Source organism: Xylona heveae (assembly GCF_001619985.1).
Source record: "Xylona heveae TC161 unplaced genomic scaffold L228scaffold_2, whole genome shotgun sequence".
NCBI lineage: Eukaryota > Fungi > Ascomycota > Xylonomycetes > Xylonales > Xylonaceae > Xylona > Xylona heveae.
Window position 1 is genome coordinate 630,575 of NW_017264194.1, and position 24,248 is coordinate 654,822.

General features: G+C 49.8%; 10 protein-coding genes across 10 annotated transcripts; 4 read left to right on the top strand and 6 right to left on the bottom strand.

The window, feature by feature from the left end:
- Positions 1 to 112: 112 nt before the first annotated feature.
- Positions 113 to 1,909, top strand: L228DRAFT_243795 (S-adenosyl-L-methionine-dependent methyltransferase). Its single transcript, XM_018331768.1, has 4 exons — positions 113 to 241; positions 297 to 458; positions 549 to 619; positions 694 to 1,909. Exons 1-4 carry the CDS (start codon positions 130 to 132, stop codon positions 1,699 to 1,701), a joined length of 1,353 nt encoding a protein of 450 aa, XP_018190575.1. The 5' UTR covers positions 113 to 129; the 3' UTR covers positions 1,702 to 1,909.
- A 44-nt stretch (positions 1,910 to 1,953) lies between these two features.
- L228DRAFT_243797 (sterol-binding-like protein) lies at positions 1,954 to 2,668 on the bottom strand. The gene is made up of 3 exons (XM_018331769.1): positions 2,517 to 2,668; positions 2,251 to 2,460; positions 1,954 to 2,156 (listed from the first exon to the last, which is right to left on the bottom strand). The coding sequence occupies exons 1-3, from the start codon at positions 2,530 to 2,532 to the stop codon at positions 1,993 to 1,995; spliced, it is 390 nt and encodes a 129-aa protein (XP_018190576.1). The 5' UTR covers positions 2,533 to 2,668; the 3' UTR covers positions 1,954 to 1,992.
- Positions 2,669 to 4,194: 1,526 nt separating this feature from the next.
- Positions 4,195 to 4,865, top strand: L228DRAFT_60291 (hypothetical protein). Its single transcript, XM_018336756.1, has one exon. It carries the CDS (start codon positions 4,337 to 4,339, stop codon positions 4,682 to 4,684), a length of 348 nt encoding a protein of 115 aa, XP_018190577.1. The 5' UTR covers positions 4,195 to 4,336; the 3' UTR covers positions 4,685 to 4,865.
- A 495-nt stretch (positions 4,866 to 5,360) lies between these two features.
- L228DRAFT_236162 (alpha/beta-hydrolase) lies at positions 5,361 to 6,773 on the top strand (the record flags this gene model as incomplete). The annotated part of the gene is made up of 4 exons (XM_018330802.1): positions 5,361 to 5,490; positions 5,596 to 5,665; positions 5,806 to 6,470; positions 6,631 to 6,773. The coding sequence occupies 4 exons, from the start codon at positions 5,361 to 5,363 to the stop codon at positions 6,771 to 6,773; spliced, it is 1,008 nt and encodes a 335-aa protein (XP_018190578.1).
- Positions 6,774 to 6,869: 96 nt separating this feature from the next.
- L228DRAFT_243802 (hypothetical protein) lies at positions 6,870 to 8,636 on the bottom strand. The gene is made up of 2 exons (XM_018331770.1): positions 8,149 to 8,636; positions 6,870 to 8,041 (listed from the first exon to the last, which is right to left on the bottom strand). The coding sequence occupies exons 1-2, from the start codon at positions 8,600 to 8,602 to the stop codon at positions 7,116 to 7,118; spliced, it is 1,380 nt and encodes a 459-aa protein (XP_018190579.1). The 5' UTR covers positions 8,603 to 8,636; the 3' UTR covers positions 6,870 to 7,115.
- Positions 8,637 to 9,011: 375 nt separating this feature from the next.
- Positions 9,012 to 10,908, bottom strand: L228DRAFT_265512 (amino acid transporter-like protein; the record flags this gene model as incomplete). Its single annotated transcript, XM_018334710.1, has 3 exons — positions 9,012 to 10,269; positions 10,376 to 10,447; positions 10,499 to 10,908. The coding sequence occupies 3 exons, from the start codon at positions 10,906 to 10,908 to the stop codon at positions 9,012 to 9,014; spliced, it is 1,740 nt and encodes a 579-aa protein (XP_018190580.1).
- A 1,840-nt stretch (positions 10,909 to 12,748) lies between these two features.
- Positions 12,749 to 13,358, bottom strand: L228DRAFT_236165 (hypothetical protein; the record flags this gene model as incomplete). The annotated part of the gene is made up of 2 exons (XM_018330803.1): positions 12,749 to 13,216; positions 13,275 to 13,358. 2 exons carry the CDS (start codon positions 13,356 to 13,358, stop codon positions 12,749 to 12,751), a joined length of 552 nt encoding a protein of 183 aa, XP_018190581.1.
- A 287-nt stretch (positions 13,359 to 13,645) lies between these two features.
- On the top strand, positions 13,646 to 17,816 carry L228DRAFT_258505 (WD40 repeat-like protein). Its single transcript, XM_018334090.1, has 5 exons — positions 13,646 to 14,006; positions 15,043 to 15,184; positions 15,323 to 15,366; positions 15,423 to 16,237; positions 16,340 to 17,816. Exons 1-5 carry the CDS (start codon positions 13,815 to 13,817, stop codon positions 17,679 to 17,681), a joined length of 2,535 nt encoding a protein of 844 aa, XP_018190582.1. The 5' UTR covers positions 13,646 to 13,814; the 3' UTR covers positions 17,682 to 17,816.
- Positions 17,817 to 18,007: 191 nt separating this feature from the next.
- Positions 18,008 to 19,912, bottom strand: L228DRAFT_255070 (hypothetical protein). Its single transcript, XM_018333869.1, has 5 exons — positions 19,576 to 19,912; positions 19,363 to 19,381; positions 19,058 to 19,083; positions 18,840 to 18,981; positions 18,008 to 18,733 (listed from the first exon to the last, which is right to left on the bottom strand). Exons 1-5 carry the CDS (start codon positions 19,798 to 19,800, stop codon positions 18,351 to 18,353), a joined length of 795 nt encoding a protein of 264 aa, XP_018190583.1. The 5' UTR covers positions 19,801 to 19,912; the 3' UTR covers positions 18,008 to 18,350.
- A 963-nt stretch (positions 19,913 to 20,875) lies between these two features.
- Positions 20,876 to 23,324, bottom strand: L228DRAFT_265516 (glucose-repressible alcohol dehydrogenase transcriptional effector; the record flags this gene model as incomplete). The annotated part of the gene is made up of 3 exons (XM_018334711.1): positions 20,876 to 21,701; positions 21,768 to 22,155; positions 22,244 to 23,324. The coding sequence occupies 3 exons, from the start codon at positions 23,322 to 23,324 to the stop codon at positions 20,876 to 20,878; spliced, it is 2,295 nt and encodes a 764-aa protein (XP_018190584.1).
- Positions 23,325 to 24,248: the final 924 nt, after the last annotated feature.

Sequence of the window (24,248 nt, forward strand, 5' to 3'; positions counted from 1 at the left end):
GTCGTACCGAAACTTGGGTGGTGGCGTTTACTGCGCGGTGGCTTCAGGTACCGAATACACTCGGCGTCAGGCCATTTCTTTTCTCCTTCTGGACCCTGAAATTTGAGAGACCAGCACATTTACACCATTATGAAACCTACAGGACTGTCGATTTGGAGAGCTCTCCGCGCGCAGGCTTTTGACTTTCCAGTCTGCCACAGTTGTCGCAGATGGATCGCGACAGGTCGATTAAGAGTCACTGGTACGGAATTGCAGTTAGCCCTCACGTTGACTTTTATGAAATGCTAATTCTGCAGAAAATGACACTGTCCTCCTCCGACGCAAGGATGACCTTAACGCCGGCCCAATCTTTACTGGACCCTTGACGCGAGGCAAGAAGGTTCAATCGCATACGGGCAATATCGGGCATGATGAGATCATTGGCAAGGAGATCAGGGATGTCGTCAGAACAAGCCGGGGTAAGTAATGCACGGGGAGGGATCCAAACTGTTTTTGCACCGGCCATTGAGGCTATTTGGGATAGCGGTTGACAATTCTACGTGTTCCAGGCAAAGAATATCGTATATACCAGCCGACATTGGCCGAATACGTGACCCTCACTCCTCGCATAGTAACTCCTGTTAGTATTCCCATAATCAATGGCTCCATCGAATGGGTGGGCTTACGATTGGGCTAATGGGTGACTGCTGCTAGATTTACCCCGCAGACGCAAACCTAATAGTATCATTATTAGACATACACGTTACTCCGCCAGAACCTGGAACCGAAGACGAGGCCGGGCCCTTGGAGATTCTTGAAGCAGGAACCGGTCATGGTGCTTTAACCCTTCACTTGGCTCGAGCGATTAGTGCCGCGAATGGCCGTTCGCCGAAAATTCCACCGCTTTCAGCTCAAGCTATCAACAAAGTCGTGTCCAAGGACCATGTCCAAGATCCGATTGAAGATGCGGACGCAAGCAATGACGCTCTAGAAGGAACTTCATCTGAAGAAGTAGCCAGAGCATCCCCCGAGGAAGAGGCATATGAGCAATGGAAGCGCGCCCGAAGCGCAATAATCCATACGGTTGACGCATCTGCCGAGCGCTCAGCTCATGCAGAACGGATAGTTCGCGGCTTCCGACACGGCATATACGCTGGGAACGTTGACTACCACGTAGGCGACGCTTCGCAATGGATAAAGGAACAATTTCAAACACGGCATGCAAGCTCTGGAGAGGAGCCGGGCAAGGCAGAGCCGTTCCTCTCGCACGTAATACTTGATCTACCTGGCACGCACCACCATCTGGACACCGTATCCCAAGCGCTGAGAGTGAACGGTGCGCTTGCGGTATTCAATCCGAGCATTACACAGATTACCTCTTGCGTGCAAAAGATCCGGCAACAAAGATTGCCTCTTGTGCTAGAGCAGGTCGTCGAGCTTGGTGCTGGCTCTACGGGAGGCCGGGAATGGGACGTTCGGGCCGTTCGACCCCGGGTCCTCGATCGAATGCAAGCGCAACCCGCCAGCGACTCAAGTGACGGCGAATCTACCGCTAATGGTCAATCGCCAAATGAAGCGCAAGAAACGGAGAAACCGCAAACTACCGATTCAAGGGAAGACGGGTGGGAAATGGTATGCCGGCCAAAAGTCGGCGCCAGAGTAGTGGGAGGAGGATTCCTTGCCATTTGGAAGCGCATGAAGCCGACACTGACGGGAGAGTAATTGCAATAATTCCGCCTCGTTCCTATGAGCGCCGTACAGAGATTAGACTCCTAGGTCTGCAACACAGTATATAATGCATCGAGCGAACAAGACGCAAAACCCCCACTCTAAGATTCTGCGAATGCTTTCAACTCTTTTTAGAGGTATTATAGATATGAGCACCATGTATACAAACACAATCTGAGAATAGACACGCCAATATCAAATCAAAAAAAAAAAAAAAAAAAAAAAAAAAAAAAAAAAAAAAAAAAAGATATCCAACTCTGAATTTATTGGTCCCAAACAAATCAACTAGAGCTTCGCCTTTGCCTGTGCGCTCTTCAGCACGGGCTCCATTTTAGTCGCTTTCATGACGTCCCCCTTGACCTTCAATTTGCCTGACATGAAGAGTTTCTGGGCATTGACCTTGCCGGCCACAAGTTTACCAAAATCTTCTTCGGATAACGAGAGGGTCACTAGACACGCCCAGATCGTCAGCACCTGCGTTCACATGAGACCGTAGCACAGCACTCCACCAGCTCAGCGCATGAATTCAAGGGGTTTATGTACCATCAGTCTTCTTCCCGTCAGGTGCCAGACCCTTTCCGACTGCTCCGCTCTGCTTCAAGTCGATATACCAGCTGTCTTCGGCGCCCGATTTATTCTTTAACGTAAAGGTAAAGACAGCGTTTCCCTTTTTGATGGCATCCTTTCGCTCCGCATCGTTTGAACTCAGCGAGCTTTTGATCAGGTCAAAAGCTGCAGACGAGGGGAAAGCGTCTGTGTAATATCAGCATTTGTTCATATGAAGGCTAGTAAATCGAAGAAAGGCTCACCGTTCTTTAATGACATGGCGGGCTTACGAGAGACAAGAGATCTATTTTATTCTAATATCTCAAGGAGTGTGTCAAAATTGGAGAGAAGATTGTGAGGGTTTTCAAAGCATCGAGATTCAAAGGAAACTCGATATTTCAAATGCAGCCAGTCTCGTGCATCTTATAGTCGGCAAATGTCCTATGCCGGCTAACTTTACTGTAGATGTGTTACCCTGAGAAGGTTATTTGCGGGGGGGACCTGGGGCTGAATCCGGAGAATTGGCACGTGAAGGTCCGAGGATGCCGCACTTAGTGTGAGCCCAGTAACTCTCCCAGACGATGACGCAGGGCAGTTTCGGCTGCCGAGCGATGTACGAAGTACTCTGTACCGATCTCAATCGAATATCGCAAGTTTGCAAGTTCACAAGTATATCATATAATGCAATATGCTACCACTCCCCCAACCAAGCTATGCCTCTCATTAGCATCAAAATAGTGTAAGTTTCACGACGATGTAAACCTCCGAGAATACCCAGCTCTGTGCACGCTCAGGGCCGAGTCTACTATAGACGTCCAACGACAATACTATCCTCTACCCAATTCGGCAAAAGGTCAACACCATGACGCAGCCCTGCCACGAACACAATACGACTCGACACGTCTTCTTGCGCCGTGGTTTCGTCTCAATCTTGTATCGTAGACCGTAAGACGAAAATCCAACGGTTTCCTAGATGGGTAAAGTAATTGAAATGGCAGAGTACATGACGCAATTAGCTACACGAACTTGACACGAAGACACGTCTCCCCAGGACCGCGTCTGCCAGCTGTCTACAGCGTCTGGGAAGTGTAGACGTTTGACGAAGTTTGAATTACTGCTTTGGGAAAAGAAAGGAGCAATGGGACTGGTTGGACGGGTGGCATGGTGGGATATTCACTATCTATGATTGTGGAGAACGGATATTATACTGTCCGGTATCCGGCTCCGAGCTGTGTTTTATGGATAAGAGATTTGGCAATGCGATATCTCTAAGACCTTGCTGCTTTACAACGCATTTTATTACAGTTAGTTATAGCTTCCTGCCTACTCATGACAGGGAGAATAACTCTTCGATCAATATCACCATACCCAAGCGCGTTGGCGCTCAGAAATATACGGGTTACTCCTCGCTTAACCTTGCCGCTTCACATGCTTCCGAGCTTCTGAGCACCAGGCGCCAGCTTTCACTACACTATAGCCAAACTCCCACCTGGAAGCTATACATTCTATAACTAAACATGATATCTCCAGTTATGCTTGTCCCGCACTGCTTACTACCAGTTCCCCCTTGACACCCCCACTGGACTCAAGCGCGAAATGCCTCGGCTTTTATCCCGCTGCGGCCCCTTAACCCCGGATGTTCCCCCCATTCGGATCTCCGATACGCTTCTATTACCCCAGACTTTGCTTCCTCATTGTCAGCAGGTCTCCTATTTCATGTTTTTAGAGGGATTGCCTAACGTTGTTGCTGATACGTGCTATCCACGACATTGTCCTGCTCTGCTTTCGGATGAGCTCTGAGCTCATAGCTTAATCACTTCTTGCTCTACTCAAATATTGTACACAGGTCATTAGGTTGGTCCTTTAGGCTTCTTCTCGCTGTCAACATTCAAGGATATTCCGGCAAACACCTTTGTTGACATTATTTGGCCCTTTCTACGCCGCATACTCGTTCTTCGTAGCTCTACAAACACTACGTCTGCGCATTACACCTGGCGACTGGCGACCGGAACAACTCTTATTACACTGTCCACAACATCAGGAACATCATCAGCAAGTGGTCTAAAGAACAGAACAGACAAATATGGCAGATTCAAAGGCTCCTCGCCCCAGCAATGCCACGCCCAGCGGCAGTGAGGAAGCATTTCTCCAGAATATAAAAAACGTCGAAACAGTCGAAGGAACGCATACTCTTGAGGACGGCACAGTGCTGTATACCAAGACATGGAAGGTTCGTTGTTTATTGTCCGTTGTCCTTTGTCCGTTGTCCATTTTATTACATTCTTCTTCTTCCTTGTTTTTTCCTCATTTTTTCTATTTTATTTTTTTACTTTTCTTTGTTTTTTTAATTTTTCCCGTCATTTATTTTACTTTATTTCTGTCATTTTCTCGTTTTCCTGCTATTTCCTTTCTATCTTTCTCCCATCTTTAAGATAATCTATTTCTTTCATTCTTTCATTCCCACCTTTTTTTACTTTATCCTCTTTCTGTCTTTCCCACGTTTTATATTTATTGCTATTCTATTTCTTACTGTCATCAATCCCCCTTCCCGTTCCATTCTCCTACTTCATCTACCCGACTCCAAACTCCAATACCACTGAACTCCTTTTACACCGTGGAAGCAGATCCACTGCGTTGCACTATGTGGTATTGTCTTGGAAGGGGGAATCCAGCTGACATGTGATTGCGATACAATATACCTCTCCGCCTCTCTACCGAAATACGCTCTGCCTTTACCCTTTGACCTTTCCTACCTTTCCCTTTCGCTTCCGCCTTTGCAGGTTCGCCGGTTCGCATGTTCGCCCAAACACCTAAAACTCCAAACCCTACGGAGTACTGTCCTTTACCTGCCTCGCTTGTAAACAAACTTTATTCCGCAGCCCAGCGCGTAGGCGAAGGGAATAAATCCTGGAACATGGATTTTGTTTACAGAGCGAGTAGGACAAGTAGGACAAGGACAGCCTCTATGCGAAATGCCAAAGACGAAAGCGAAAGGTGAGACTGCGTTAAGCTCAAGGGCAGAGTGACTACTTCGGTAGTGAAACGGGGGGTATATCTATCGCGATGCCACACCAATATAGGTCCCAACAAGTAGTCATGATGATAATATGACTACTGAGGAAAAGAACGATAAGGCAGCTGAGAGGAGAGATGATAAGACAACTGTAACGAGAGACGAAAAGAAAAGAGTGAAGAGATTGGCAAAATTGATATTCTTGCATGGGTTTAGTGATCACTGTAAGTTAATCTTTCAGTCTTCGATAAATGTTGTTCTATGATACCTTCTCGTCTCAATCTAATTCTGATTCTGGTTCTTATTCTAATATTCTGAATCATTTCTAGGTAATGCATATTACACCTTCTTCCCGAGCCTCGCGGCGCGAGGCATTGAAGTTTTTGCATTTGATCAGCGGTATGTATATAACACCAGACACCTTTTTAATCCTTTCTTAGAAAAAAAATGCCACCAAAATATAAAAACAATATAAATATAAAAAAAAATTAAAGAGGGGAGAAAAAAAATACAGAATTTGTATGCTAACATTCATGCAGAGGCTGGGGCCGATCTGTCCGGACCCCCTCAGACCGAGGCGCCAGCGGACCAACGTCCCAAGTGCTCGCAGACCTGCGCTCCATTTTATCCTCGCACATCCCCAGCACCACGGCCTCCACCTCCACTGCCGCCACCAGCACGAGCAGCAGCAACAGCAACAGCAGCAGCAACGTCCCCATTTTCCTCATGGGCCACTCCATGGGCGCAGGGGAGATCCTGTCGTACGCCGCACGGGGGGACGCACAGCAGAAAGAGCACATACGGGGATACCTCGCCGAGGCGCCACTTTTCGCGTTCCCGCGGGAGACGGAGCCCTGGAAACTGACCGTCGCTGCGGGGCGGCTCATGTCGAAGATGACGCCCGGGAAGCAGCTGGTGCGGAAACTGGAGCCGGCACTGATGAGTCGGGATCCGGTGGTATGTTCGAATTTTGCAAAAGATCCGCTTTGCCACGACACGGGCACGCTTGAGGGACTGGCGGGCATGTTGCAGCGCACGGCGGATCTGCGGAGCGGCCGCTGGAGCGTCCCCGCGGGGATAAGTCTCTGGGTGGGTCATGGGACGGAGGATAAGGTGACGAGCTTTGAGGCGGCGCAGGCGTGGGTTCAGAGCGCGCAGGCGGTGGATAAGACGTTTCGAGTGTATAGGGGGTGGTATCATAAGTGTGAGTATTATTTTTATCCCGTTTTTGTTTAAACGCCTTTTTCCCCCCTCCTTTTAGTTTTCTTTCATTCTATTACGCGGGTTTGATGATCGAGGTGTTCGCGGGGAGAGATTGGCAGAGTTGGGTATGACCGTATGAGGATCCAAGCTGACGGTAACAGTACATGCGGAGCCAGGAGAAGATCATAAGATATTTGCCAAGGATGTAGCGGACTGGATTCTTGCGCGGTGTAATACCCGGAGCCCCCGAGACAGTGTGGATCAAGTCGCACCTCCGATTGATATCCCGACAGCCAAGCTGTAGATTGAGGACTGACTGATTGAATTGATAATGGATCTTCTGTCTGCCTTATTTCTACAAAAGACAGCAAAGCAAATCAAGACATTTCGTCTCGTATATTGTCGTGGATGTAACTCTCAAGTCCCGCGTGATACCGTCGAAAGTGGATTTTCAGAAGGGATTGTTTAGGGAGAGGAATGGCCAAGCCGGTCTTGGCGTATAGCGTGCTGTCCGAGAGGGAGACTGAGATATAGCCAAGGATTTTAGAGAAGGAAAGAAAGAAAGAAAGGGAACAAGACAAATTAGTGAAGAAAATAAGAGACATGGAGGAGATCGAGGGAGAGGGAGAGAGAAACCGGCTCAATCTCATTCCTCCGTATCTTCCCTCTGCGCCATGTAGCCATATAATCTCCACAACAAAGCCTGCGAGTTAACAGCACCGTTTCTGCTCCCGTCTTTAATCAGGGCATACTCTGATGAGTACACGGGCGGCCGAACCTGTCGCAAATGCTGGACATTGTCTTCTCCGAGCAGCGCAACGAGATTATATACGGGGAGCTTTTTATTGGTTCCGATGGATAATATGGAGAAAAAGGACACTGGAGGATCGATTGTGATTGTGGCTCTTTGAGGCTCTCCTTTTTCTTCGACGGATTCTTGCATGTCTTGCGGTGCGCCGTCATTTGCGACTGTCGTCTCCTGATTCGACGAAAGAGGACCAAGCCACAATAGACAGGCGCCGTCTGACAGTCCTATGTTGATAGAAGATTCATCGCAATCCAGGGACAAAAGGGGTGACAAAGGAGTCACGTTGTTTCCTGCTTCCTGCGACTGCGCCAGATTCTCCAATCTGCGCATAACAACTTGGCGTAAAAGCACCGTGACAAATTCATCCATGTCGTTCCTCCACACGATATCCTTCATTGACGATCTCAGCATTTCTCGTTGTCGATGGGGGATGATTTGTTGCCATCTGCGGCCCTTGGCGTGCGTGAGTACGCGCAATAGGTCTTGTCGTGCGAGCACATATGTCCCTAATCCACGCTTTTCTTGCACATTCTCATCTTTGCCATCTTTTACACCCTCGCTCTCTGTTTCCCCGTTTGCTGGTTTCACCGCTCCCGCTTGCTGCTGGCTGCTGCCCCGAGATCCCACCGTTTCGATATTCTCGGGAAGGTACCACGGGGTGCCAGTTGTCGGATGCGCAATGAGTCCGTAATTGATCAAAAAGAACCGCGGTAACCGTGTGGCTGTGACGCTGCACATGCGTATGGGGGTGGATAATGCTATTGCTGTAATTTCACATTACATTTAGCACAAGCTGAGATAATAAGGACCCGCCAAAACCACATATTCGCAGATATATCAAGACAGTACAAATGAACGAAACACGACATACCGTATGGATTCTGAGCAAGTTTTTGTTGAAAAGGCGTCCTATCGTGCTTATTATTCTCCGGTCGCGGTTTCGGCGCGCGATACTTGCGAGTTGCCTCTTGCGCAACTGGATCTAGAATCGGCGGTAACGGCAGCTTTTGATCCTGCGTTTGATAATTCTCGTTCGCTTGTGTGGTTCGCTTTTGTTGGGAGGTATTGATCTGTCCAGGAGTCGCGGATGTCGCAGCCGTCGTAGATTCCGCAGCCGTCGTAGCATTAATAGTCGCAGTTGTAGTGGATGACGCAGCACTGGTACATCTCGATTGGACGAATCTAGAATCATAGCGAGCCATACAGCGCTTGGAAACATGGGTTGTAAGAGCCGAACATGATCTGCTGCTGCTTGATATGCGGCGCGGCCATTGTGGTGAGGATGCACGAATAACGCAACGATATGGTGTTGTAGGACCTCTCATCACCGGCGGAAAAACTTCAAGTCGAAAAGATATCAGCTATAAAAAATTGGGTACAGCGCGGTGATACATAAAATTAGGTAAATTAGGTAATGAAGACAGTGGAGATTGGTCAATTAAGACTGAGATTATATATAACGACTCTGCAAAGCGTGGGACCTGAAGCGGATAAACAAAATCTGGGGAACAAGTCATGCTAAAGGTCGGAGGGTCGGAGGTTTGCAGGCCTCGCTTACAAGAAAGCTGCTGCTGCTGTCGCTACTTTAGTTGTGAGTTTTGCTTGGCAGGGGTCCAATCCTCAACTAATCTTCACGTCCTTCAATGGGATGAGTGCTGTTAAATTTGAATTGGTCATGATCTTGGATTAATTAATGGAGAACCAGACAATATTAATAGAAATCTATATAATGCATCAAAATCTGTGGGTGCGAGTGGTATTAAGAATAACTGGAGAAGCGCAGCCAAAAGACGTCGCAACATGAGCGCCTTCAAAACTTTCGATAATGGCTCTGAGGCTCGAGTAGAAACCGAGTATGGCCGTGGCGGCAGCACCCAGAGCGAAAATCAAGTTGAACAACTTGACTGGCGATTGCTTCGCTATTCCCCGTCGCCAACGGCGCCAGCCCGAGTCACGTCGTGTCACTGTTCGTGTGACTGGATCGAACCCTTCGCCCTCTTGCATGGCATCCTTTTTGATCTCGAACCCAAGCATGAGGATAGGCGGAAAGGTGTACGTGAATTGCTGAATGCAAAGCGCTGCAATCAGACTGGAAATGTTGCTGAATTGAGGAACGGCGGTGGCGATGACAAAGGCGAGGAACCAATAAAGTGGAATCAAGAAGATCCAGAGTATCTGGCCCACGTGAGAGTCAATGTCCGGACCCTTGAACCCTTCTTGCACAAAGGTCTGCCAGAGGAGCTTGATGGCAATGTTACTGCACAGGGCTCCGTAGATGACACATTGTACAATGGCAAGCACGTTGCCGACGCTTTGCCATGCGTATGGCGAGAGACCCTGGTACACGGGGTTGATGGTGAATTGTCCCTGGTACGAATATGTAAAGAGTCCAAACAAGAGGTAGCAGCAGTAGATCAAGCCCTGGGCGCAAATCATGCCTTTCCAAAAGTCCCATGGGCGTTTCATTTCCGACATGAACTCGCAGAAAATCATGGCGCCCCCATAGGCGTAGACCGACTGCATCAGGCCAACAAGCTCAGCCTGAAAGCCAACTTCTGGCGGGGAGCCTGCATGGGTCACGACTGGTCCCTCCGGCACACCATTGTTCGCCAAGGCGGCCTCGAAGTTGGGTGGGCTATTCGCCGCGACGCCCATGACCAGAAAGGCAATGATGAGGTTGACCCAGATACAGCTGTGAGCAACCCAGCTGAATTTCTTCAACGATCGGATTTGCCCTAAGAGGCTGCCTGCCGCTGCCCACACAACGCAGCAAATGACGAAGCAGAGGCTTCCTCTGGTCACTTGTGACAAGGACTGCGCATTACCGAGGATAACGATTCCGACATTGAAAAGCAACTGAATCGACTGCAGAACATTGCTGCAATGCCGTGCCCATCTCCCGTAGATTCGAAAGACCAGATCGCCAAAATTCTTGACGGGGTATTTGTAAGAATCTAAATTGAGAAACATGCGCCATAACTGATAGCCGGAGCTGGTGATGACATGTCAGATTCGATACTTTCAAAGAGCCAAAAGCGATCTGTCCGCGCTGAGCGTGAACAGCCTATAATCGAATGAACTAGAGGAGATTGACATACTAGCCAGCAAATGCCCCAAACACTGTATATAAGACGACACCGGGACCGTAGCCCATCTTGGACATTGCCCATCTTAATAAATTAGTTTCTAATTCGTATTTCTTCGGAGGTTAGGTGACTTACGGAACGGACCACGGCCCCAAAATGTCTGTGGTGATTAGATAGAAAACAGTGCCCCAGGTGGCGGCCCGGCGGGCTCTCGCAATATGATACCAGTCCTCGTCACTGACCAGGGACTGTGAGCTCAAGGTCGAAGAGGGACTGATTTTAGGATCCGGCTTCGGCTCTGCTGATTTCTCGGCCGAGTTTTCTGCCTTTGGCTGAGAGTTCTTGTCATGCATGGGCCCAAAGCGTCGCCAAAATGCACTGAGCCGCCTGGTCGTGATATTCGCCTCGGATTGCTGAGCTTCAAAAGTTCGTGTCAACGAGGCATAGTAAAGATATTCCTCAAACTGCACACTTGAATCGTGAGGATCGCCAGGGGCTTGAGATGTTAAAGAAGTGCCCGCTGGCGTCCCAATAGGATGCGCCATGATCAATTTGATAACCGTTTTCTGGATTGCATCGCTCTCCTTGCGGCGTCTGAAAATTTTGAATATGAAGTTCGGTGGCAATTGAGGGGAGTTTATGCAGCCCAGCGGTTCATTTCTTTGGATGAGGGAGCAGTAGTAGCTTGAGTATGTGGACGTAGATGGCCTCGCAGACACGCCATGGCATGAAGCCAGGAGATATATCCACAAAAGTCGTCAGGAATTCTTAGCTTATGAGAAATTAAGATGTAGGCTTGGGCAGCAGAGAGTGAACCCATGAGAAGGGTTACCGCTTTAGCTGAGAGTGATACATTCAGTAATAGCAATGCGTACTAGAGAAGGGGACTAGTTAGTTAGCTCTATAGGTCACTTTTCGGGCGGGGAGGGATTTCGGTGCTGGGGGGGAGGAGGAAGAAGGAGAACGGGTATGCTCCACAGCGGGCAAAACTCCGCGTGTTCCCGGCATAAACTCTGTTCTAATCGTCGTGGACCTTCCCAATTCTGATCATGCTAAACCCACCAAAGAATCCTTTCCCTTTCCCCTCGTTCCTTTTCCCCCCTATCTGCGTTGTCTTTCATTGTCTTGTATTGCGTCCAACCTGCGACATGACATATTATTCAACGTGTACAGAGTGACTGTGTCGTAACTTATTGGTCACGTACCACGCAATTGGTTCGATCCCGAGTCCCGAGGGGTCCACTTTTTCCAATTCAATCCAAATATTGTGAAAGGCGCAGCTATAAACGCCATTCATTTGCTGGGGCGGATAGGGCGGGAGATTACTGTACATTGCGATTTGGAGGTTGGCGTGGTGCCCGCGAGGAAGGGCGATGGCGTATCGTAGTGGACGGTGCAGAGTGCTAGTCATACGGCCGTAACTGGATTCATGCTGGGGCGAAAAATAAAAGGGCAAGGCACAACGCCTAGAACCCTGCGACAGCAAATTCTCCTACAGAGGTTAGAGGAGAAGGGCAGCAGCAGAAGAAGAAGACAGAAGTAGAGGTAAACGCGTTCAAAAAGCCACCAAGCGGATTTGGCCATTTACAATTGTACTTATTCTACGCCCCCCTTAAGCCATGATCGGACTAGTCGTCATAACCACCAACTTGATTCAACTCGCAGAAATTCTCGCAGGAATTCACCTCTACTCTAGCTAGCAAAGCTTATCTACAAGATCCCATCCTCCGGGATCCCGATTGCTTGGGTTGACTTGCCGCCAGTCTTATGTCCAGGCCCAATGCATTATCCGATGACGGTGCCAAACTCAATTCCCTATTCCGGCACCGTTGGGCACATGTCACTTAGGAGGCAAGTCCGCGTCTCACAATGAGCAGCAACAGCAGTAGCAGCAACATCTCACTCGACTCTCTCTGGTGTCGACGAGATAACATCATTATTTTCCGTTTTCCCCCTTTCCCACCTAGTCCTGATTTTTTCCGACCCGTCTCCCGACGTCTCCCGTGTCAAGTGTTGCACAAACGACAGGTCAATCTGATTCACGCGAAAGCATGTTGATCCAATGACGATGACCGCCGGCATCAGCATTTGGACGCACCCCTTTGATAGGCGCCAGAATGTATCTCTTTGGGGAGACGCGCCAGGGCTGACCCGCTTGTTGCCCCTGGAAAAAAAATATTTTTAGATGTTGGGATCAGGCCAAATTCTCCAAGGGAGCATTGATAACCCTCAGTTGGGCTGCACGTTTTGTGTTGGCGAGCGGGTTTGAGGATTCGAATATTGTCGAATCTTTGCCAAGTCCGTCCGGCAGTTGCGTTTCTTATCAGGCCAGAGAGGCTCTAGCGGCACGTAGAATAATAGGCAAGAGGTGCCGACGAAGAACGCTCAGTCCTTCATTTCGACGTCGGTGTTCTCCTTTGGCTGCTCAACGCTGTCCGCAAGAAGTTCCCTGGCTTTTGCCCACAGCTCTGCTTCCATCTCTTTGCCAACCTCATCTCGCCTGCTGTTGAGCCAACCGACGTCCAGATTTCCCAATCCACCGGCAGCAATGCCTCCTTTATCAGCCGCAGCTTGAGCCTGGGTATTCGAAGACGTAGCTCCCGCCAAGGCAGGCAGACCGGGACCCGCTTGATCGGGCGAGACAATGTTGGCTTCCTCGAGCGCGTAGATCTGACGCCGTAAACGAACAGTGATAGAGGATAAAAGGGAGAAATAGCGTGCAGTGGCAGAGTTGAAAGCTGCCTTGTGCGCGTCAAGGGGTTGTGACTGGTCGGAGGATTCGGCGGATTCGGGCGGAGAAGTAGTCAAGGCTTGCACAGCGAGACCAGCAGAATGGAGCAACGCAGAGACATCCTGTCAGACCCGTATTAAGTCAGAGCTTGTAGATGCATGATTTTATCGTTAGACATACTTTTTCAATGTCATTGAGCTGCTTGATGCGGTCTGCGGCTGTAAATGTCACGGAAGCAGACTGAGCTCCTTCGGGGTCGGACATGATCACAGAAAATGATTGTATTTCAGAGACCAAATGGTCGGAGATAGAAAAGGAGAAAATGAGAGCTACAGATTTGGCGACACGTCTGGGGCAATTGAGCGACGCGTGAAGTTGATCAAGTGGTGTTGTGTGGGGATAGTAGTAACTCATAACTAGAGTAATGGCATGCGAACGTGAACATTTTGGTGTTGCGGCTCCGGTGATCGTCACACTTGTGCGCTAGTGCGAGATGGGAATGCGAACGGATGCTAATTACTCGTAACTCGTTCTTTTATATACAGGCGACTTAGCATACATATATCAAATATCCATCAACATTTTTCGGCATCGTTGCAGCGTTCCTTGGGCCACATTGAAGGCCGGAACAGCTATATACAAGGAACGAGACTCATCGAGTCACGTCAAACTTGTGCGACAATCGTCCAATCGAATTCATTGGACTGGTGACCGCAAACAATGTCTGGCCAAGTGCCAGGCGGCGCGGTTCCGCCAGGGCCACGGAGTGCAAGTCATGGCCCTCCCAGCGCTGGCATGGCGATGCCCCCCCAACAGACGCCGCCGCAGCCCGTCAATCCTCCTACGGCCTCTGGAGGTTCGACTGGCACGGCAGGCGGTGGTAGCATTTCACAGCAAAACCTAAATAGCATAGTAAGTAATGAATTGTTGAAATTTGAAAATTTGACACTGTCATCTTGTTCAAGCCTGCCCCTGTTTGTATTTATTTGCAGATTGTTCGAGTAAATTATTGTATTTGTTGCATACCAGCTTCTGTTGTATCTGTGCATATCTTCATCTTTTTGATGGATGGAATCCGTCGTCGGAATTGAGCAAGTCCTGGGTTCATCGTGGAAACCTGTAAATTTGATATCAGCATTTCGTCTCTGGTTTTGGAGCTAAACCGGCAATGTCTCGGGTCTCTGTGGAAATGCCGTTTTATCAAAGCTACCAGGCTGGGTCGCTGGACTTGCTCTTGAGAGTCGCGCCAGATCGGGTTGGAGGCTACTTCGAGCATGTGCATCGCTGTGACAGCAGCGCTCATGAGTGTTCAGAAGTTGGATTTTCTGGATCATCTCGCTTCTACAATTTGCTCAGGTGCCAGGATTGATGCCATTGGATTGTGCCTACCATATTCTGGCGGGTCTCAAATTCACTGTGCGGCTACAGTACTTTCTCTTCTCAGGAGCACTGGCCCGCTCATCACATCAAATCGACACACGTTGCAAGCCGCGTTCACCAGCCGCGTTTGGCAAGCCACAAGGAACTAGACACTGGGTAACGTTCTTTCTGTTTTTGTATTGCATCTTGAACTTTGAAGGATCATCTCTAGATGGCAGCCTTCAGCGTCTACGATGGCCACTCCAAGCTCGACTTCCAAGATGGACCCCCAACAGATGGACAAGAAGACGAATGCTTTGGTATTATCTCTGCAGGGACTTGTTTGCTCTGCTTCTCAGAGATGTTTAGCGATGTCATCCTCGTTGTTTATCTCTTTTGTTGCTGTTTTTGTTCTACAGGCTGTGTTTGCTTCATTTCCGCTTGCCATTTTTATTCCTTTGGACAAACTATTTTCTTTATCCTCGGCGTCAAGCCTTTGATATTTCATCTAATTTCCTCAGCTCATCTTTGTCGCCTTCTGCTTGAAGTCGTATCAATGGCCTCAGCTGACCTCTAACCTTTTCCATAGGTCATAGAATACTTGTCAAAGAAAGGCTACAGCCGCACTGAGGCCATGCTCAGAATGGAGTCGGCAAACCAAGATTCAGATGGTCGTCCCATTTACTCAAGAGTCGAAGATAGTGGCGGCGAGAAATATCTCCGAGCTTTTGGTAAGTTGAGCCCAGTCATTTCTCATGTCGAATCAAATCATACCAGGGTCCAGATTACTAGGACGCACGGGTTGGGAGATACTTTTGCCTTGTTTGAGACGCAATGTATAGTTTCTTAATACTAACGTTGTTCGATAGGTCTTACGAAAACTTGGATTGATGACAATCTGGAGATATACAAGGTATGGCATAGCTCAGGAGTTCGAATTCTGTTTCACATTTCTCACAAATTCGGCAGCCCGAACTGAAGCGCCTTCTCTGGCCCCTCTTCGTTTATTCGTTCCTCAATCTTGCCGGTGATTTTTATCCCAAGGATTGCGAGCGATTCTTTGTCGCCTTCAAGGACATGTTCGCGCGTGAGCATGCCGACGACCTTAGAGCGTTGTCGGCGATTCGCCTCCCAGAACACGTCCAGAGCAACGAAATTGCCAAAATCTATCGGGGCAACAAATATCGGCTTACCCTCAGCTCCATTGCATACTATAACCTAGTCCAGTTCCTGGAGTCCAAAGAAAAGGACGGAGGAGCTGTAATTGTGCACCTTCTCCAGAATCATTTCAATATCGTTTCGGTAGATCGGAGTGTTACTGGAGATGGCCGCGGTAGCCTTGCGAGCGTGCTGCGAAAGGCCCAGGAGGAAGGCGACATGCCAGCAGAGGACGAAGGCATCCCAGGACATAACCCAGGATCAGCCAATACCGACAGAAATGCCCCCGCAGTGCTTCCTAGGCTCAAGCTAGGGCAGATGCCGATGGAGCAGGAACTCATGCAAGACGTGCAAGCCGAACTGGAGGAGGAAGACGTAAAGAATCCCCCGGCGGAGGGACAGAACACACTCGTGCAAGAGTTTGAGAAGCAAATCAAACGCGAGGAAAGCGAAGAAGCTCCCACGCGAGATGACATTCCTTACCCGCCGTCCGTTGCCCGCGACGTCGCCATGGAGGTCCAAAGGATCAAGGAACACCGAGATCGATTCCGGATTGATGGTCGCACTGGCGGCGTCGGCACAGGTGTCAGCGTGACCATGTTTACTTTCCACAATACCCACGACAGGTTCGTTTTATCTCATCTACATCCCACAGCCCTTCCCCACTCAAGCCTCATCACGCCCTCTCCAAACCTCACAAACTAACCAATCTCACTTCTGCCCTGTAGCATCAACTGTCTCGACTTTTCCCAAGACAATACCCTCGTCGCAGCGGGCATGGAAGAATCCTACATTCGCGTCTGGAACCTCGAAGGCAAACCCATCACGTCCAATCTGCCCTCCTCTTCAAAGCACGGCGGCATGTCGCATCAGCAACAGCCATCCTCTTCTCGCCGACTCATCGGCCACTCCGGGCCCGTCTACGCCGTCTCTTTCTCGCCCTGTATCGCCAATCCGGACCCGAACGGGCCCTCAACCGCAGCACGGTATCTCCTCTCCTGCTCCGCCGACAAGACAATCCGGCTCTGGTCACTCGACACCTGGACCAATCTCGTAGTCTATAAAGGCCACGACCACCCCGTATGGGATCTCAAATGGGGCCCCTTCGGACACTACTTTTTGACCGGGGCGCACGACAAGACCGCTCGCCTCTGGAGCACGGATCACATTTCCTGTCTGCGCATCTTTGTCGGCCACGACCAGGACGTCGACACCGTCGCCTTCCATCCCAACTCGGCCTACGTCTTCACCGGAAGCTCCGACAAGACTGTGCGCATGTGGGCCGTCACCACCGGAAACCCGGTCCGCCTCTTCACCGGCCACGTCGGCAACCTGACCGCCCTCGCGTGCAGCCCTAACGGCAAGACTCTCGCCTCCGCCGACGACGCGGGCGCTATCATCATCTGGGACCTCGCCACCGGCCGCCGCGTCAAGCGCATGCGCGGCCACGGCAAGGGCGGCATCTGGAGCCTCAGCTGGAGCGTCGAGTCCACCATTCTGGTCTCTGGCGGCGCTGACTGCACCGTTCGCGTCTGGGACGTGACTACTCCGACCGACGGCGCCCAAACTAGTACCACTACTGCTGCTTCTGCCATTGTTGCCGGCCCCGGCGGAACTGGAACTGGAACTGGAACTGATGCGGCTTCTTCTTCCTCAAATGCCCCCGGATCCGCCACCGCCGCTTCGTCCACTCAGGCCGGCGGCGGCGCCGGCGGCGGCAAGTCCTCGGGTGAACCATCAGCTGCCGACAAACCCGATGGACAGCAAGCAGGAGCAGGTATTACTTCGGAAAAGGCATCTTCTGGTGCACCTGGCGGCGCTTCTACGTCTTCTTCTACTTCCGCTGCCGCTGCAGGTGGTGGTAGTGGTGCTGCAGGAGGCACCAGCTCAGCAACCACTGGAGCAGGCGGCGCCGGTCCCTCCGCGCCAGGCGCGAAGAAGAAGTCTGGCAAGGAAGTCGTCATTACGCCGGACCAGATCAGTGCGTTCCCGACGAAAAAGTCGCCCGTCTATCGCGTCCAGTTTACTAGACAGAATCTGGTCATTGCTGGCGGAGCTTACATGCCTTAGTGTCTGTCTTCGTTGCTTGTCTTCGATGCGTGTCTTCGATGCTCGGCTTGGTTGTGGTACGTTGTTTCACACCTATTCAAGTCGCGATGTGGTCGCAGGGGGGGGGGGGGAAGGTGAAAGACGTGAAAAGCTTTGAAGAGAAAAAAATATGAAATGTTTCTAGGGGTTTCTACGGTACTTAATTTTTTCATTCGTCGTTACAACTGCTGGGTTTAATTTTTCAGACAAAGTTCATGTCATTTACCCCCGTTTTTAGATTCACTTGGTGAATGCGAATTAAATCAATTGAATTGAATTGAATTGAATTGAAATTGAAATTGAAATGTCAATTGTTTCTTGAGTAGAATGGTATGACTATATAGTGAAGATTTTGTCACATTGGACTGAAATACACAGAGTAGAGGCGTGATGTCGTTCGTTTCTAGGTATACATGTAGGTATCGGTCTAATACCAACAGGAATGAGGTGAGATGTGATGCGTGAGATATGATGACATGAGATGTGACAGAAAAGAAAGAAAGTCAAAGGTGTATAAGGATAAGAAACGACGAGAGAGATCCGTAGGACTTGAGGAAGAAGAATAAGAATGCCGAAGGGCAGAAATGGAGGCAAAGGTAAGAGGTTGAGAAAGAAAGAAAAGGACAGGGGATGAGTAAAAGAGAGAATCAATCACTCATTCTCTTCGCCCCTCCTTTTCAAAATCTTATCAACAATGCCCAATTCGAGCGCCTCGTCCGCGCCCATGAAGAAATCTCGCTCCATCAATTTTTCAATCTCGTCCAGGGTATGCGGCTTGGTCAAGTGTCTCTGATAAATCTTATTCAACTGGTTCCGGACCCGCAGGATTTCCTTGGCGTGAATGGCAATGTCTGATGCCTGTCCAAAGTATCCGCCAGATGGCTGGTGCACCATGATGCTGCTGTGTGGCAGGCAGAATCGTTTGCCTGGTGTACCGCCGCAGAGCAGGAGTGAGCCCATGGATGCGGCTTGGCCGACGCAGATTGTTGACACGGGCGAGGATATGTATGACATGGTGTCGTATATGGCGAGACCTGGTGGACGGAATTAAGCAGCGAGGTCAGCATCTCTAAGGGCGAAAAAGGAAGGACTGAGAGAGTTGCAAAGGATGGCCGTAAGAAGAAAAGCATATTTACTGACCTGCTGTGACTGAGCCCCCGGGAGTGTTAATGTATAAGTGGATGGGTTTCTCGGGGTTATCTGCCTCGAGAAAGAGTAGTTGGGCGACTATGGATGCTGAAAGAGTCTCGTCGACAGGGCCGTTGAGAGATACTATTCGTTCCTAGAGAGTGAGAGTCAGATTTCTGGGGTGATGTAGAAAGCTGCGGGCCGTATAGTAAAATGGTATTGTAACATACCTTGAGTAATCTGGAGAAAATGTCGTCTTCCACGGGTAGAGTCAAAATTAGCATACTTCTTTCCATGACATTGTCGGAGCATTGAAAGGAAGCAACAATGTGGTATATGGCATTAACGCGGAGCGGCAGTATAGGATGCATGGACACAAGGTTTCAGGCGAAAGAATTCGACCAATGTTGTATCCATAATTTCCTTTCCGCCTTCTATAGCCTTGAGGCTAAATGAAAAGCGGTTATAAGAAGAGCGCGGCGGGGGTATTCAGAACGACGGCGAAGGGGATCGCTAAGAGAGTAGCCAAGCTTACATGTGTGCCAGCCACCTCCCTACAAAGTCAGCTTCATTCAAACCAATCTCAGAAGGAAAAATAACATGAAAATATCAGCCAAGCGAATATATGGACACGCTGTACGGGCATCGTAATCCAATGCAAGCATGGCCCGTCACTTTGCACAGCGCCCAAGCGCGGCAAAGCCACGACGTTTTGCTCTCCGTGAACCAAATAAAATCAATTGCATACCACTGTCTCAGTCACAAATGGTGTCGGTGTCCAACCTCGCGGGTATACTCGTGAAGCGGGCGGCGGCGGGGGCGGCCATGACGGATTTCTGCCGGCGTCGTAGGATCGTGTAGTGGAACTCGAGAAACATCGTGTAGCTAGAGATGGAGAGGATGATCGAAGACCTAATCGCGAAGCATTGGTCACGGCGGACCCGCAGAGAGGTGCGAGAGATAGTGTCTTCATATTATTATGGAACCCTTCCTAAGACTAGCGGAGGAAGAAGAAGAAGAAGATTTGAATGAGAAGTTGCAATAGTTAATGTGTGGATGGCTTGTGCTGCGGGTTCCTGGCGGTGATGTATGAGCTTTAAGGTTCGATGGGTCCGTGCCCTGGGGCCATATCCGTCCCCATCCAGTCTCGGTTGCGGCTGACACTTTTGGCAGCAGGCACAGTCCCAATAACATACTCTTCGGTTATGGCTTCTTTTGAGAGCCAAAAAGGAGCCACCAGGTGGAGGCCTACACAGGTTATTGTTCTAATCTTCTTTTTTCAGCCCTGGGAAGAGTGAGATTCAGTGGAAGGGCCCATGTGTCTCATATACGGCAGGCTCACGTAATGCACTAAATCGAGCCACATAATGGAGGGCACTAGATTGCAAACCCTCTATCAGGGAGACTTGTCTGAAGGACGAAATAAGACGTTTGTAGAAAAGCTACCTAATACAGAAAAGGAAAATCGCACGCGGAAGGCTACGCCGGAAAATAGAGGGAGAAAGAGAGAAGAAATAAACAGCGAAAAGAAACCGTAAAACCCAGAGAAAGGAAAGAGGAAAGGGAAAAAGAACTGACGAGATTCATTGCTGCGGAATAGACCCCCGATGTCTTGACAAAAAGAAACATCAAAGGAAAACCCAAACACCCTCCGGCCGGCTCCCTACAAATAACAGTAAATGAGAAATAACAACGTCAGATCCCACAACGTCCTCTTGTCTTCTGGATCCCTCCAAAGAATCACCTGCCACGGCCTGGTGACGACAACGTGACACACACATATGCCGATCCTCCGTGGCAGCAACAACGTCGGCGGCGAGAAGGAGAGCAAGGGACGTGAGTATGTGCAAATGTAAGGTGACGAGGAGTAAATGTCGAGACGTGTGAGGACTTAGTTAAAAGGTGAATAGTGGGAGAGAGAGGAGGAAGAAGAAGAAAAGGAAGAAGAAGAAGAAGAAGCAGAAGAAAGGAAAAAAGGGGGAACAATGACTTGAGTAAAAGACGGAAGAAAACAATGTTTCTAATATCTTAAACAGCTTCCATCGCCATCACGTCCTCCTTTCCCGCTGGGGCCCGAAGTCTGCCGTAACCGCTTTCTTTTCTCTCCTTTCCTTGACCATAAACTCCGATAATAACGCCAGGTGATCACTAGGGAAATGATAGTTAGGGAAGCCCGGTACCTTTCGTAGGTACTCTTTGTCAACCTCGCCGAGCAGGCCAGTGACCTGCAAGGCGTTTGTCGAGTACCAAATGTAGTCGACAACTTCTGTGAATCCGGGTGTATAATTTGTAAAGCTCAATTCGCCAACATTGGAGTAACTCGACTTTAGGTTGAATGGATGTGCCATACCCTCACGCGTGAAGTTACCGTATCCTCGGTTTGCCAGATCCGGGTGAGATTTGGATAGCTGGCCATGAGCGAGCAAATCATAGGCTCCCGAATCAGTGGTCGAATTGTAATCTCCACTTACAATGAGAGGGATTTGTACGCCGGTAGAGTATTGCGCTGACGGTGCAAGCTCTTGAGGTGGTTCAGGCTCCGATTGTTTGCCTTCTTCGCTGTCATCTGAAAGTTTGAACGCCGCCTTATCAATGACAGGAGGCCACTTGGCGTATTTTTCGGATAACTTGGCCACTTGTTCCAAGAGAATTGCTACTTGCACCAGCTTTACGTCATTGTACGCGGGATCCCAATGCATATGGGCATTCACGACAATGAATCTCGTTCCAGTAGCACGGTTCTCTAGAAAGACGACTACAGCAATGTTGTCACGGGGCATGACTCGATTGAAGATGTCATGCTCACCTTTCATATCTGGCCGGTTGATTGCAGTGTTGGCAATGTCGATGATTTGTTTGTCCAACAAGAGATACCTGGAATGGGTAAATTAGAAACAGAAAGGGAATAAATCTTTAGGGCATGGTTGAGCTCATGCTTACTTGCTGGATTTAAAGAAGGTAGCGCAACCGTCAACCAGCTTCGCTTCCTTCTCTGCCATTGTTCGCGCTCTCGATTTTGGCCAGAACACCCCCCTGTAGTCATTGTATGCCAACTGCGGTCGGAAAAATTCGTTGTAATTGTCCATGTCAACCTCTTGCAAACAGAGAATATCCGCATCTGGTTCGCGGATTTCCTGAAGGATCAAGTCTTTTCGGTACTCCCATGAGAGCGCCAGTGATGGTGTGTAACCGAACTGCGTGTGTGTGGCGTACCGGTCGCACAGCGTGTTATAGCTCAGAACAGTCAACTTCTCTTGAGGCGGCCCAGTAGCCGGCGGAGGCGTGTCATCCAGGACAATCCAGTCTCTCTGCTGCGGAGGTAGTGAGACTGTGCTTTGTCAGTTTCGTGTTAATGCATTTGAAGGCAATAAAAATATCTCCCTAGCACTGGATATGCGCAGATCATTTGGACTTACCTGGAGCGCTCTCTCGTAGATGAGTAACGAGAGCCTTAGTCCCATTCTGAACGAGTTGATCCTTGAGCGAATCCTCGAGCGGGTTTCCTTCAATGCCCAAGAACTCGAGTTGGTAGAGGTAGCCCAGCTCGTACGGAAGCGAGTGCAGATTATTGTCAAACAACAACAGGTTTTTCAGAGACGAAAGCATTCCAATCTCAGCCGGCAGCTCGCTGAGTTGGTTGTTCGACAGATCCAGGTGTGTCAGATGCCGTAAACGCCCAATAGCAGCTGGAAGATGTGTCAACTTGTTGAAGTTGAGATATAATTTATCGAGAAAAGTGTAATTAAAGAGAGGCTCCGAAAGCGCGCGAAGCCCCTGGCCTCCGAAATCCAACGACATCCATCGTTGACGTTTCTTATTGTCCTCGCCTGTGGCCCGGTTACGCTCCTCATTGTCTCCTTCCTTTCGCACCCCATTCGTGGCCGTTGTGGTTATTCCCTTGTTGATATGCGCATTAGTGCGAGCGTAATGGTGGGGAGAACTCGCTTGTCTTGATTCAGCAGCCATTTGCAACTGATGAGCCCAATGCTCGCTCAGCGGCTTCGTCAAAGCGGCCGTACCCGACGTCGGGGTCCCGTTTGGAAGGTGCGTAGAACTAAAATGAGGCGTCGCTGTTGACAGGGTCCCCGAGAAGGCATGCTGGTGCGCGAGGTTGCCGGCGTGCGTGCTATGCGCGGTGTGGTCCTGCTGTGGTTGATGATGGTGTTGAGTCTGATGGTGCGCATGGTGATTTTGATGTTGAAATTTCTGCGCCAGGTTCATCTGCATGGCAAAACGCTGCTGACTTGGCCCACCATTCATCAGGTGCTGGCCCTGCTGATGGCTTTGACTGAACATGGCGTAGAGATTGTGGGCAGGAGACTGGGCACCGGGCGAGCGTGTAGGAGATGGAGTGTCGTTAGAGAAGCCTACTCGCCCGGCATGCACGGGAGAGCCGTTTCGAGGAAGATGGCGTTGGTGGTGAGTCTGCTGCGCACCGTGAGGGAAGAAGAACTGTCCAGCTGTAGGCTGCTGGAAGCGGTAGGTACCATCTGCCATCTACTGATGCAGACGGGGAACCTGTAGAATACCCTAGAAGACTGATCGATGTGGAGGTGGATGAGGTGTGAGATACGCGATCAGGGGGCGGTCTCAGGTTGATGCAGAAAGGAATCGGAGTCGTAATCTTCTTCGTTTGAACATGGGATAGTGACGGGCTGGCTTGCATCAACGCAGTCCGCGGGGACAGGAAGCAACAAGGCAGTCCTGCCCGTCCTCTTGGCACCGTCAGTCCGTAGGACCCTGCTACTGCCGCCGCGGTTTCTAGTGTTTAATCGTGCGTACAAGCTTTGCAGATCGAACTAAATGCCAGCTCTCAGTCGTCTGGCAAATAATTCTACTGCAGCTATACGAGACTGGGGTTCAGAGATGCGCTCGATGCCACTGCTTGGTGCGACAATGGTCCTGTCTCAATGCGGTCAGCTCAGTTACCTTGAATCAACCAAGTCCGTCTGGAGAACAGAGTGTAATCATTCAGCCTATCCATTGCATCTGCCAGTGAGCAGAAACGGGATCAAGGCGGGCAGGACGAGGCCACGACAAGACCTACGGTCGGTTGCTTTAGACTCACAATGGCACCGGTCGGATTCGAACAGCTTGGGATTCTCAGCGCGGGACCAGCTTCGATCCAGCTGTATCGCGGTACTGCTTAAACTTTGAGGGCAGATCTTGTTGAGGTCACTCAAGTCTTCGTAGTCGTAATTGATGATTTCCTTCTAGAAAGTCGATTGTCTTCTATCCTATCTCTCTCTCCTTCACTCTCGCGGGACGTGACCCTCTTGCTTGGACCAACTCGCGGGATCGCTAGAGTCACGTGCTTTAAGTCACGTGATGCGCTGGTTTCTGACAGCAAAGACCTCGCATTATACATTCATAGCAAAAGGGTTTCTAAAGAAAGGGTCTCAAAAGGATCTCTTCTCGCAG

Coding starts and splice junctions, on each gene's coding strand:
- L228DRAFT_243802 (XM_018331770.1), bottom strand. CDS start 8,602: ATGAGAGGTCCTACAACACCATATCGTTGCGTTATTCGTGCATCCTCA. Junction 8,042..8,148: donor ACTTGCTCAGAATCCATACG/GTATGTCGTGTT, acceptor GTGAAATTACAG/CAATAGCATTATCCACCCCC.
- L228DRAFT_243797 (XM_018331769.1), bottom strand. Junction 2,157..2,250: donor TGACGGGAAGAAGACTGATG/GTACATAAACCC, acceptor GGGCGTGTCTAG/TGACCCTCTCGTTATCCGAA.
- L228DRAFT_255070 (XM_018333869.1), bottom strand. CDS start 19,800: ATGAAGACACTATCTCTCGCACCTCTCTGCGGGTCCGCCGTGACCAAT. Junction 18,982..19,057: donor TTTTCTCCAGATTACTCAAG/GTATGTTACAAT, acceptor CTCACTCTCTAG/GAACGAATAGTATCTCTCAA. Junction 18,734..18,839: donor CGGGGGCTCAGTCACAGCAG/GTCAGTAAATAT, acceptor TCCGTCCACCAG/GTCTCGCCATATACGACACC.
- L228DRAFT_60291 (XM_018336756.1), top strand. CDS start 4,337: ATGGCAGATTCAAAGGCTCCTCGCCCCAGCAATGCCACGCCCAGCGGC.
- L228DRAFT_258505 (XM_018334090.1), top strand. CDS start 13,815: ATGTCTGGCCAAGTGCCAGGCGGCGCGGTTCCGCCAGGGCCACGGAGT. Junction 15,367..15,422: donor ACAATCTGGAGATATACAAG/GTATGGCATAGC, acceptor CAAATTCGGCAG/CCCGAACTGAAGCGCCTTCT. Junction 16,238..16,339: donor TTCCACAATACCCACGACAG/GTTCGTTTTATC, acceptor TCTGCCCTGTAG/CATCAACTGTCTCGACTTTT.
- L228DRAFT_243795 (XM_018331768.1), top strand. CDS start 130: ATGAAACCTACAGGACTGTCGATTTGGAGAGCTCTCCGCGCGCAGGCT. Junction 459..548: donor TGTCGTCAGAACAAGCCGGG/GTAAGTAATGCA, acceptor TACGTGTTCCAG/GCAAAGAATATCGTATATAC. Junction 620..693: donor CTCCTCGCATAGTAACTCCT/GTTAGTATTCCC, acceptor GACTGCTGCTAG/ATTTACCCCGCAGACGCAAA.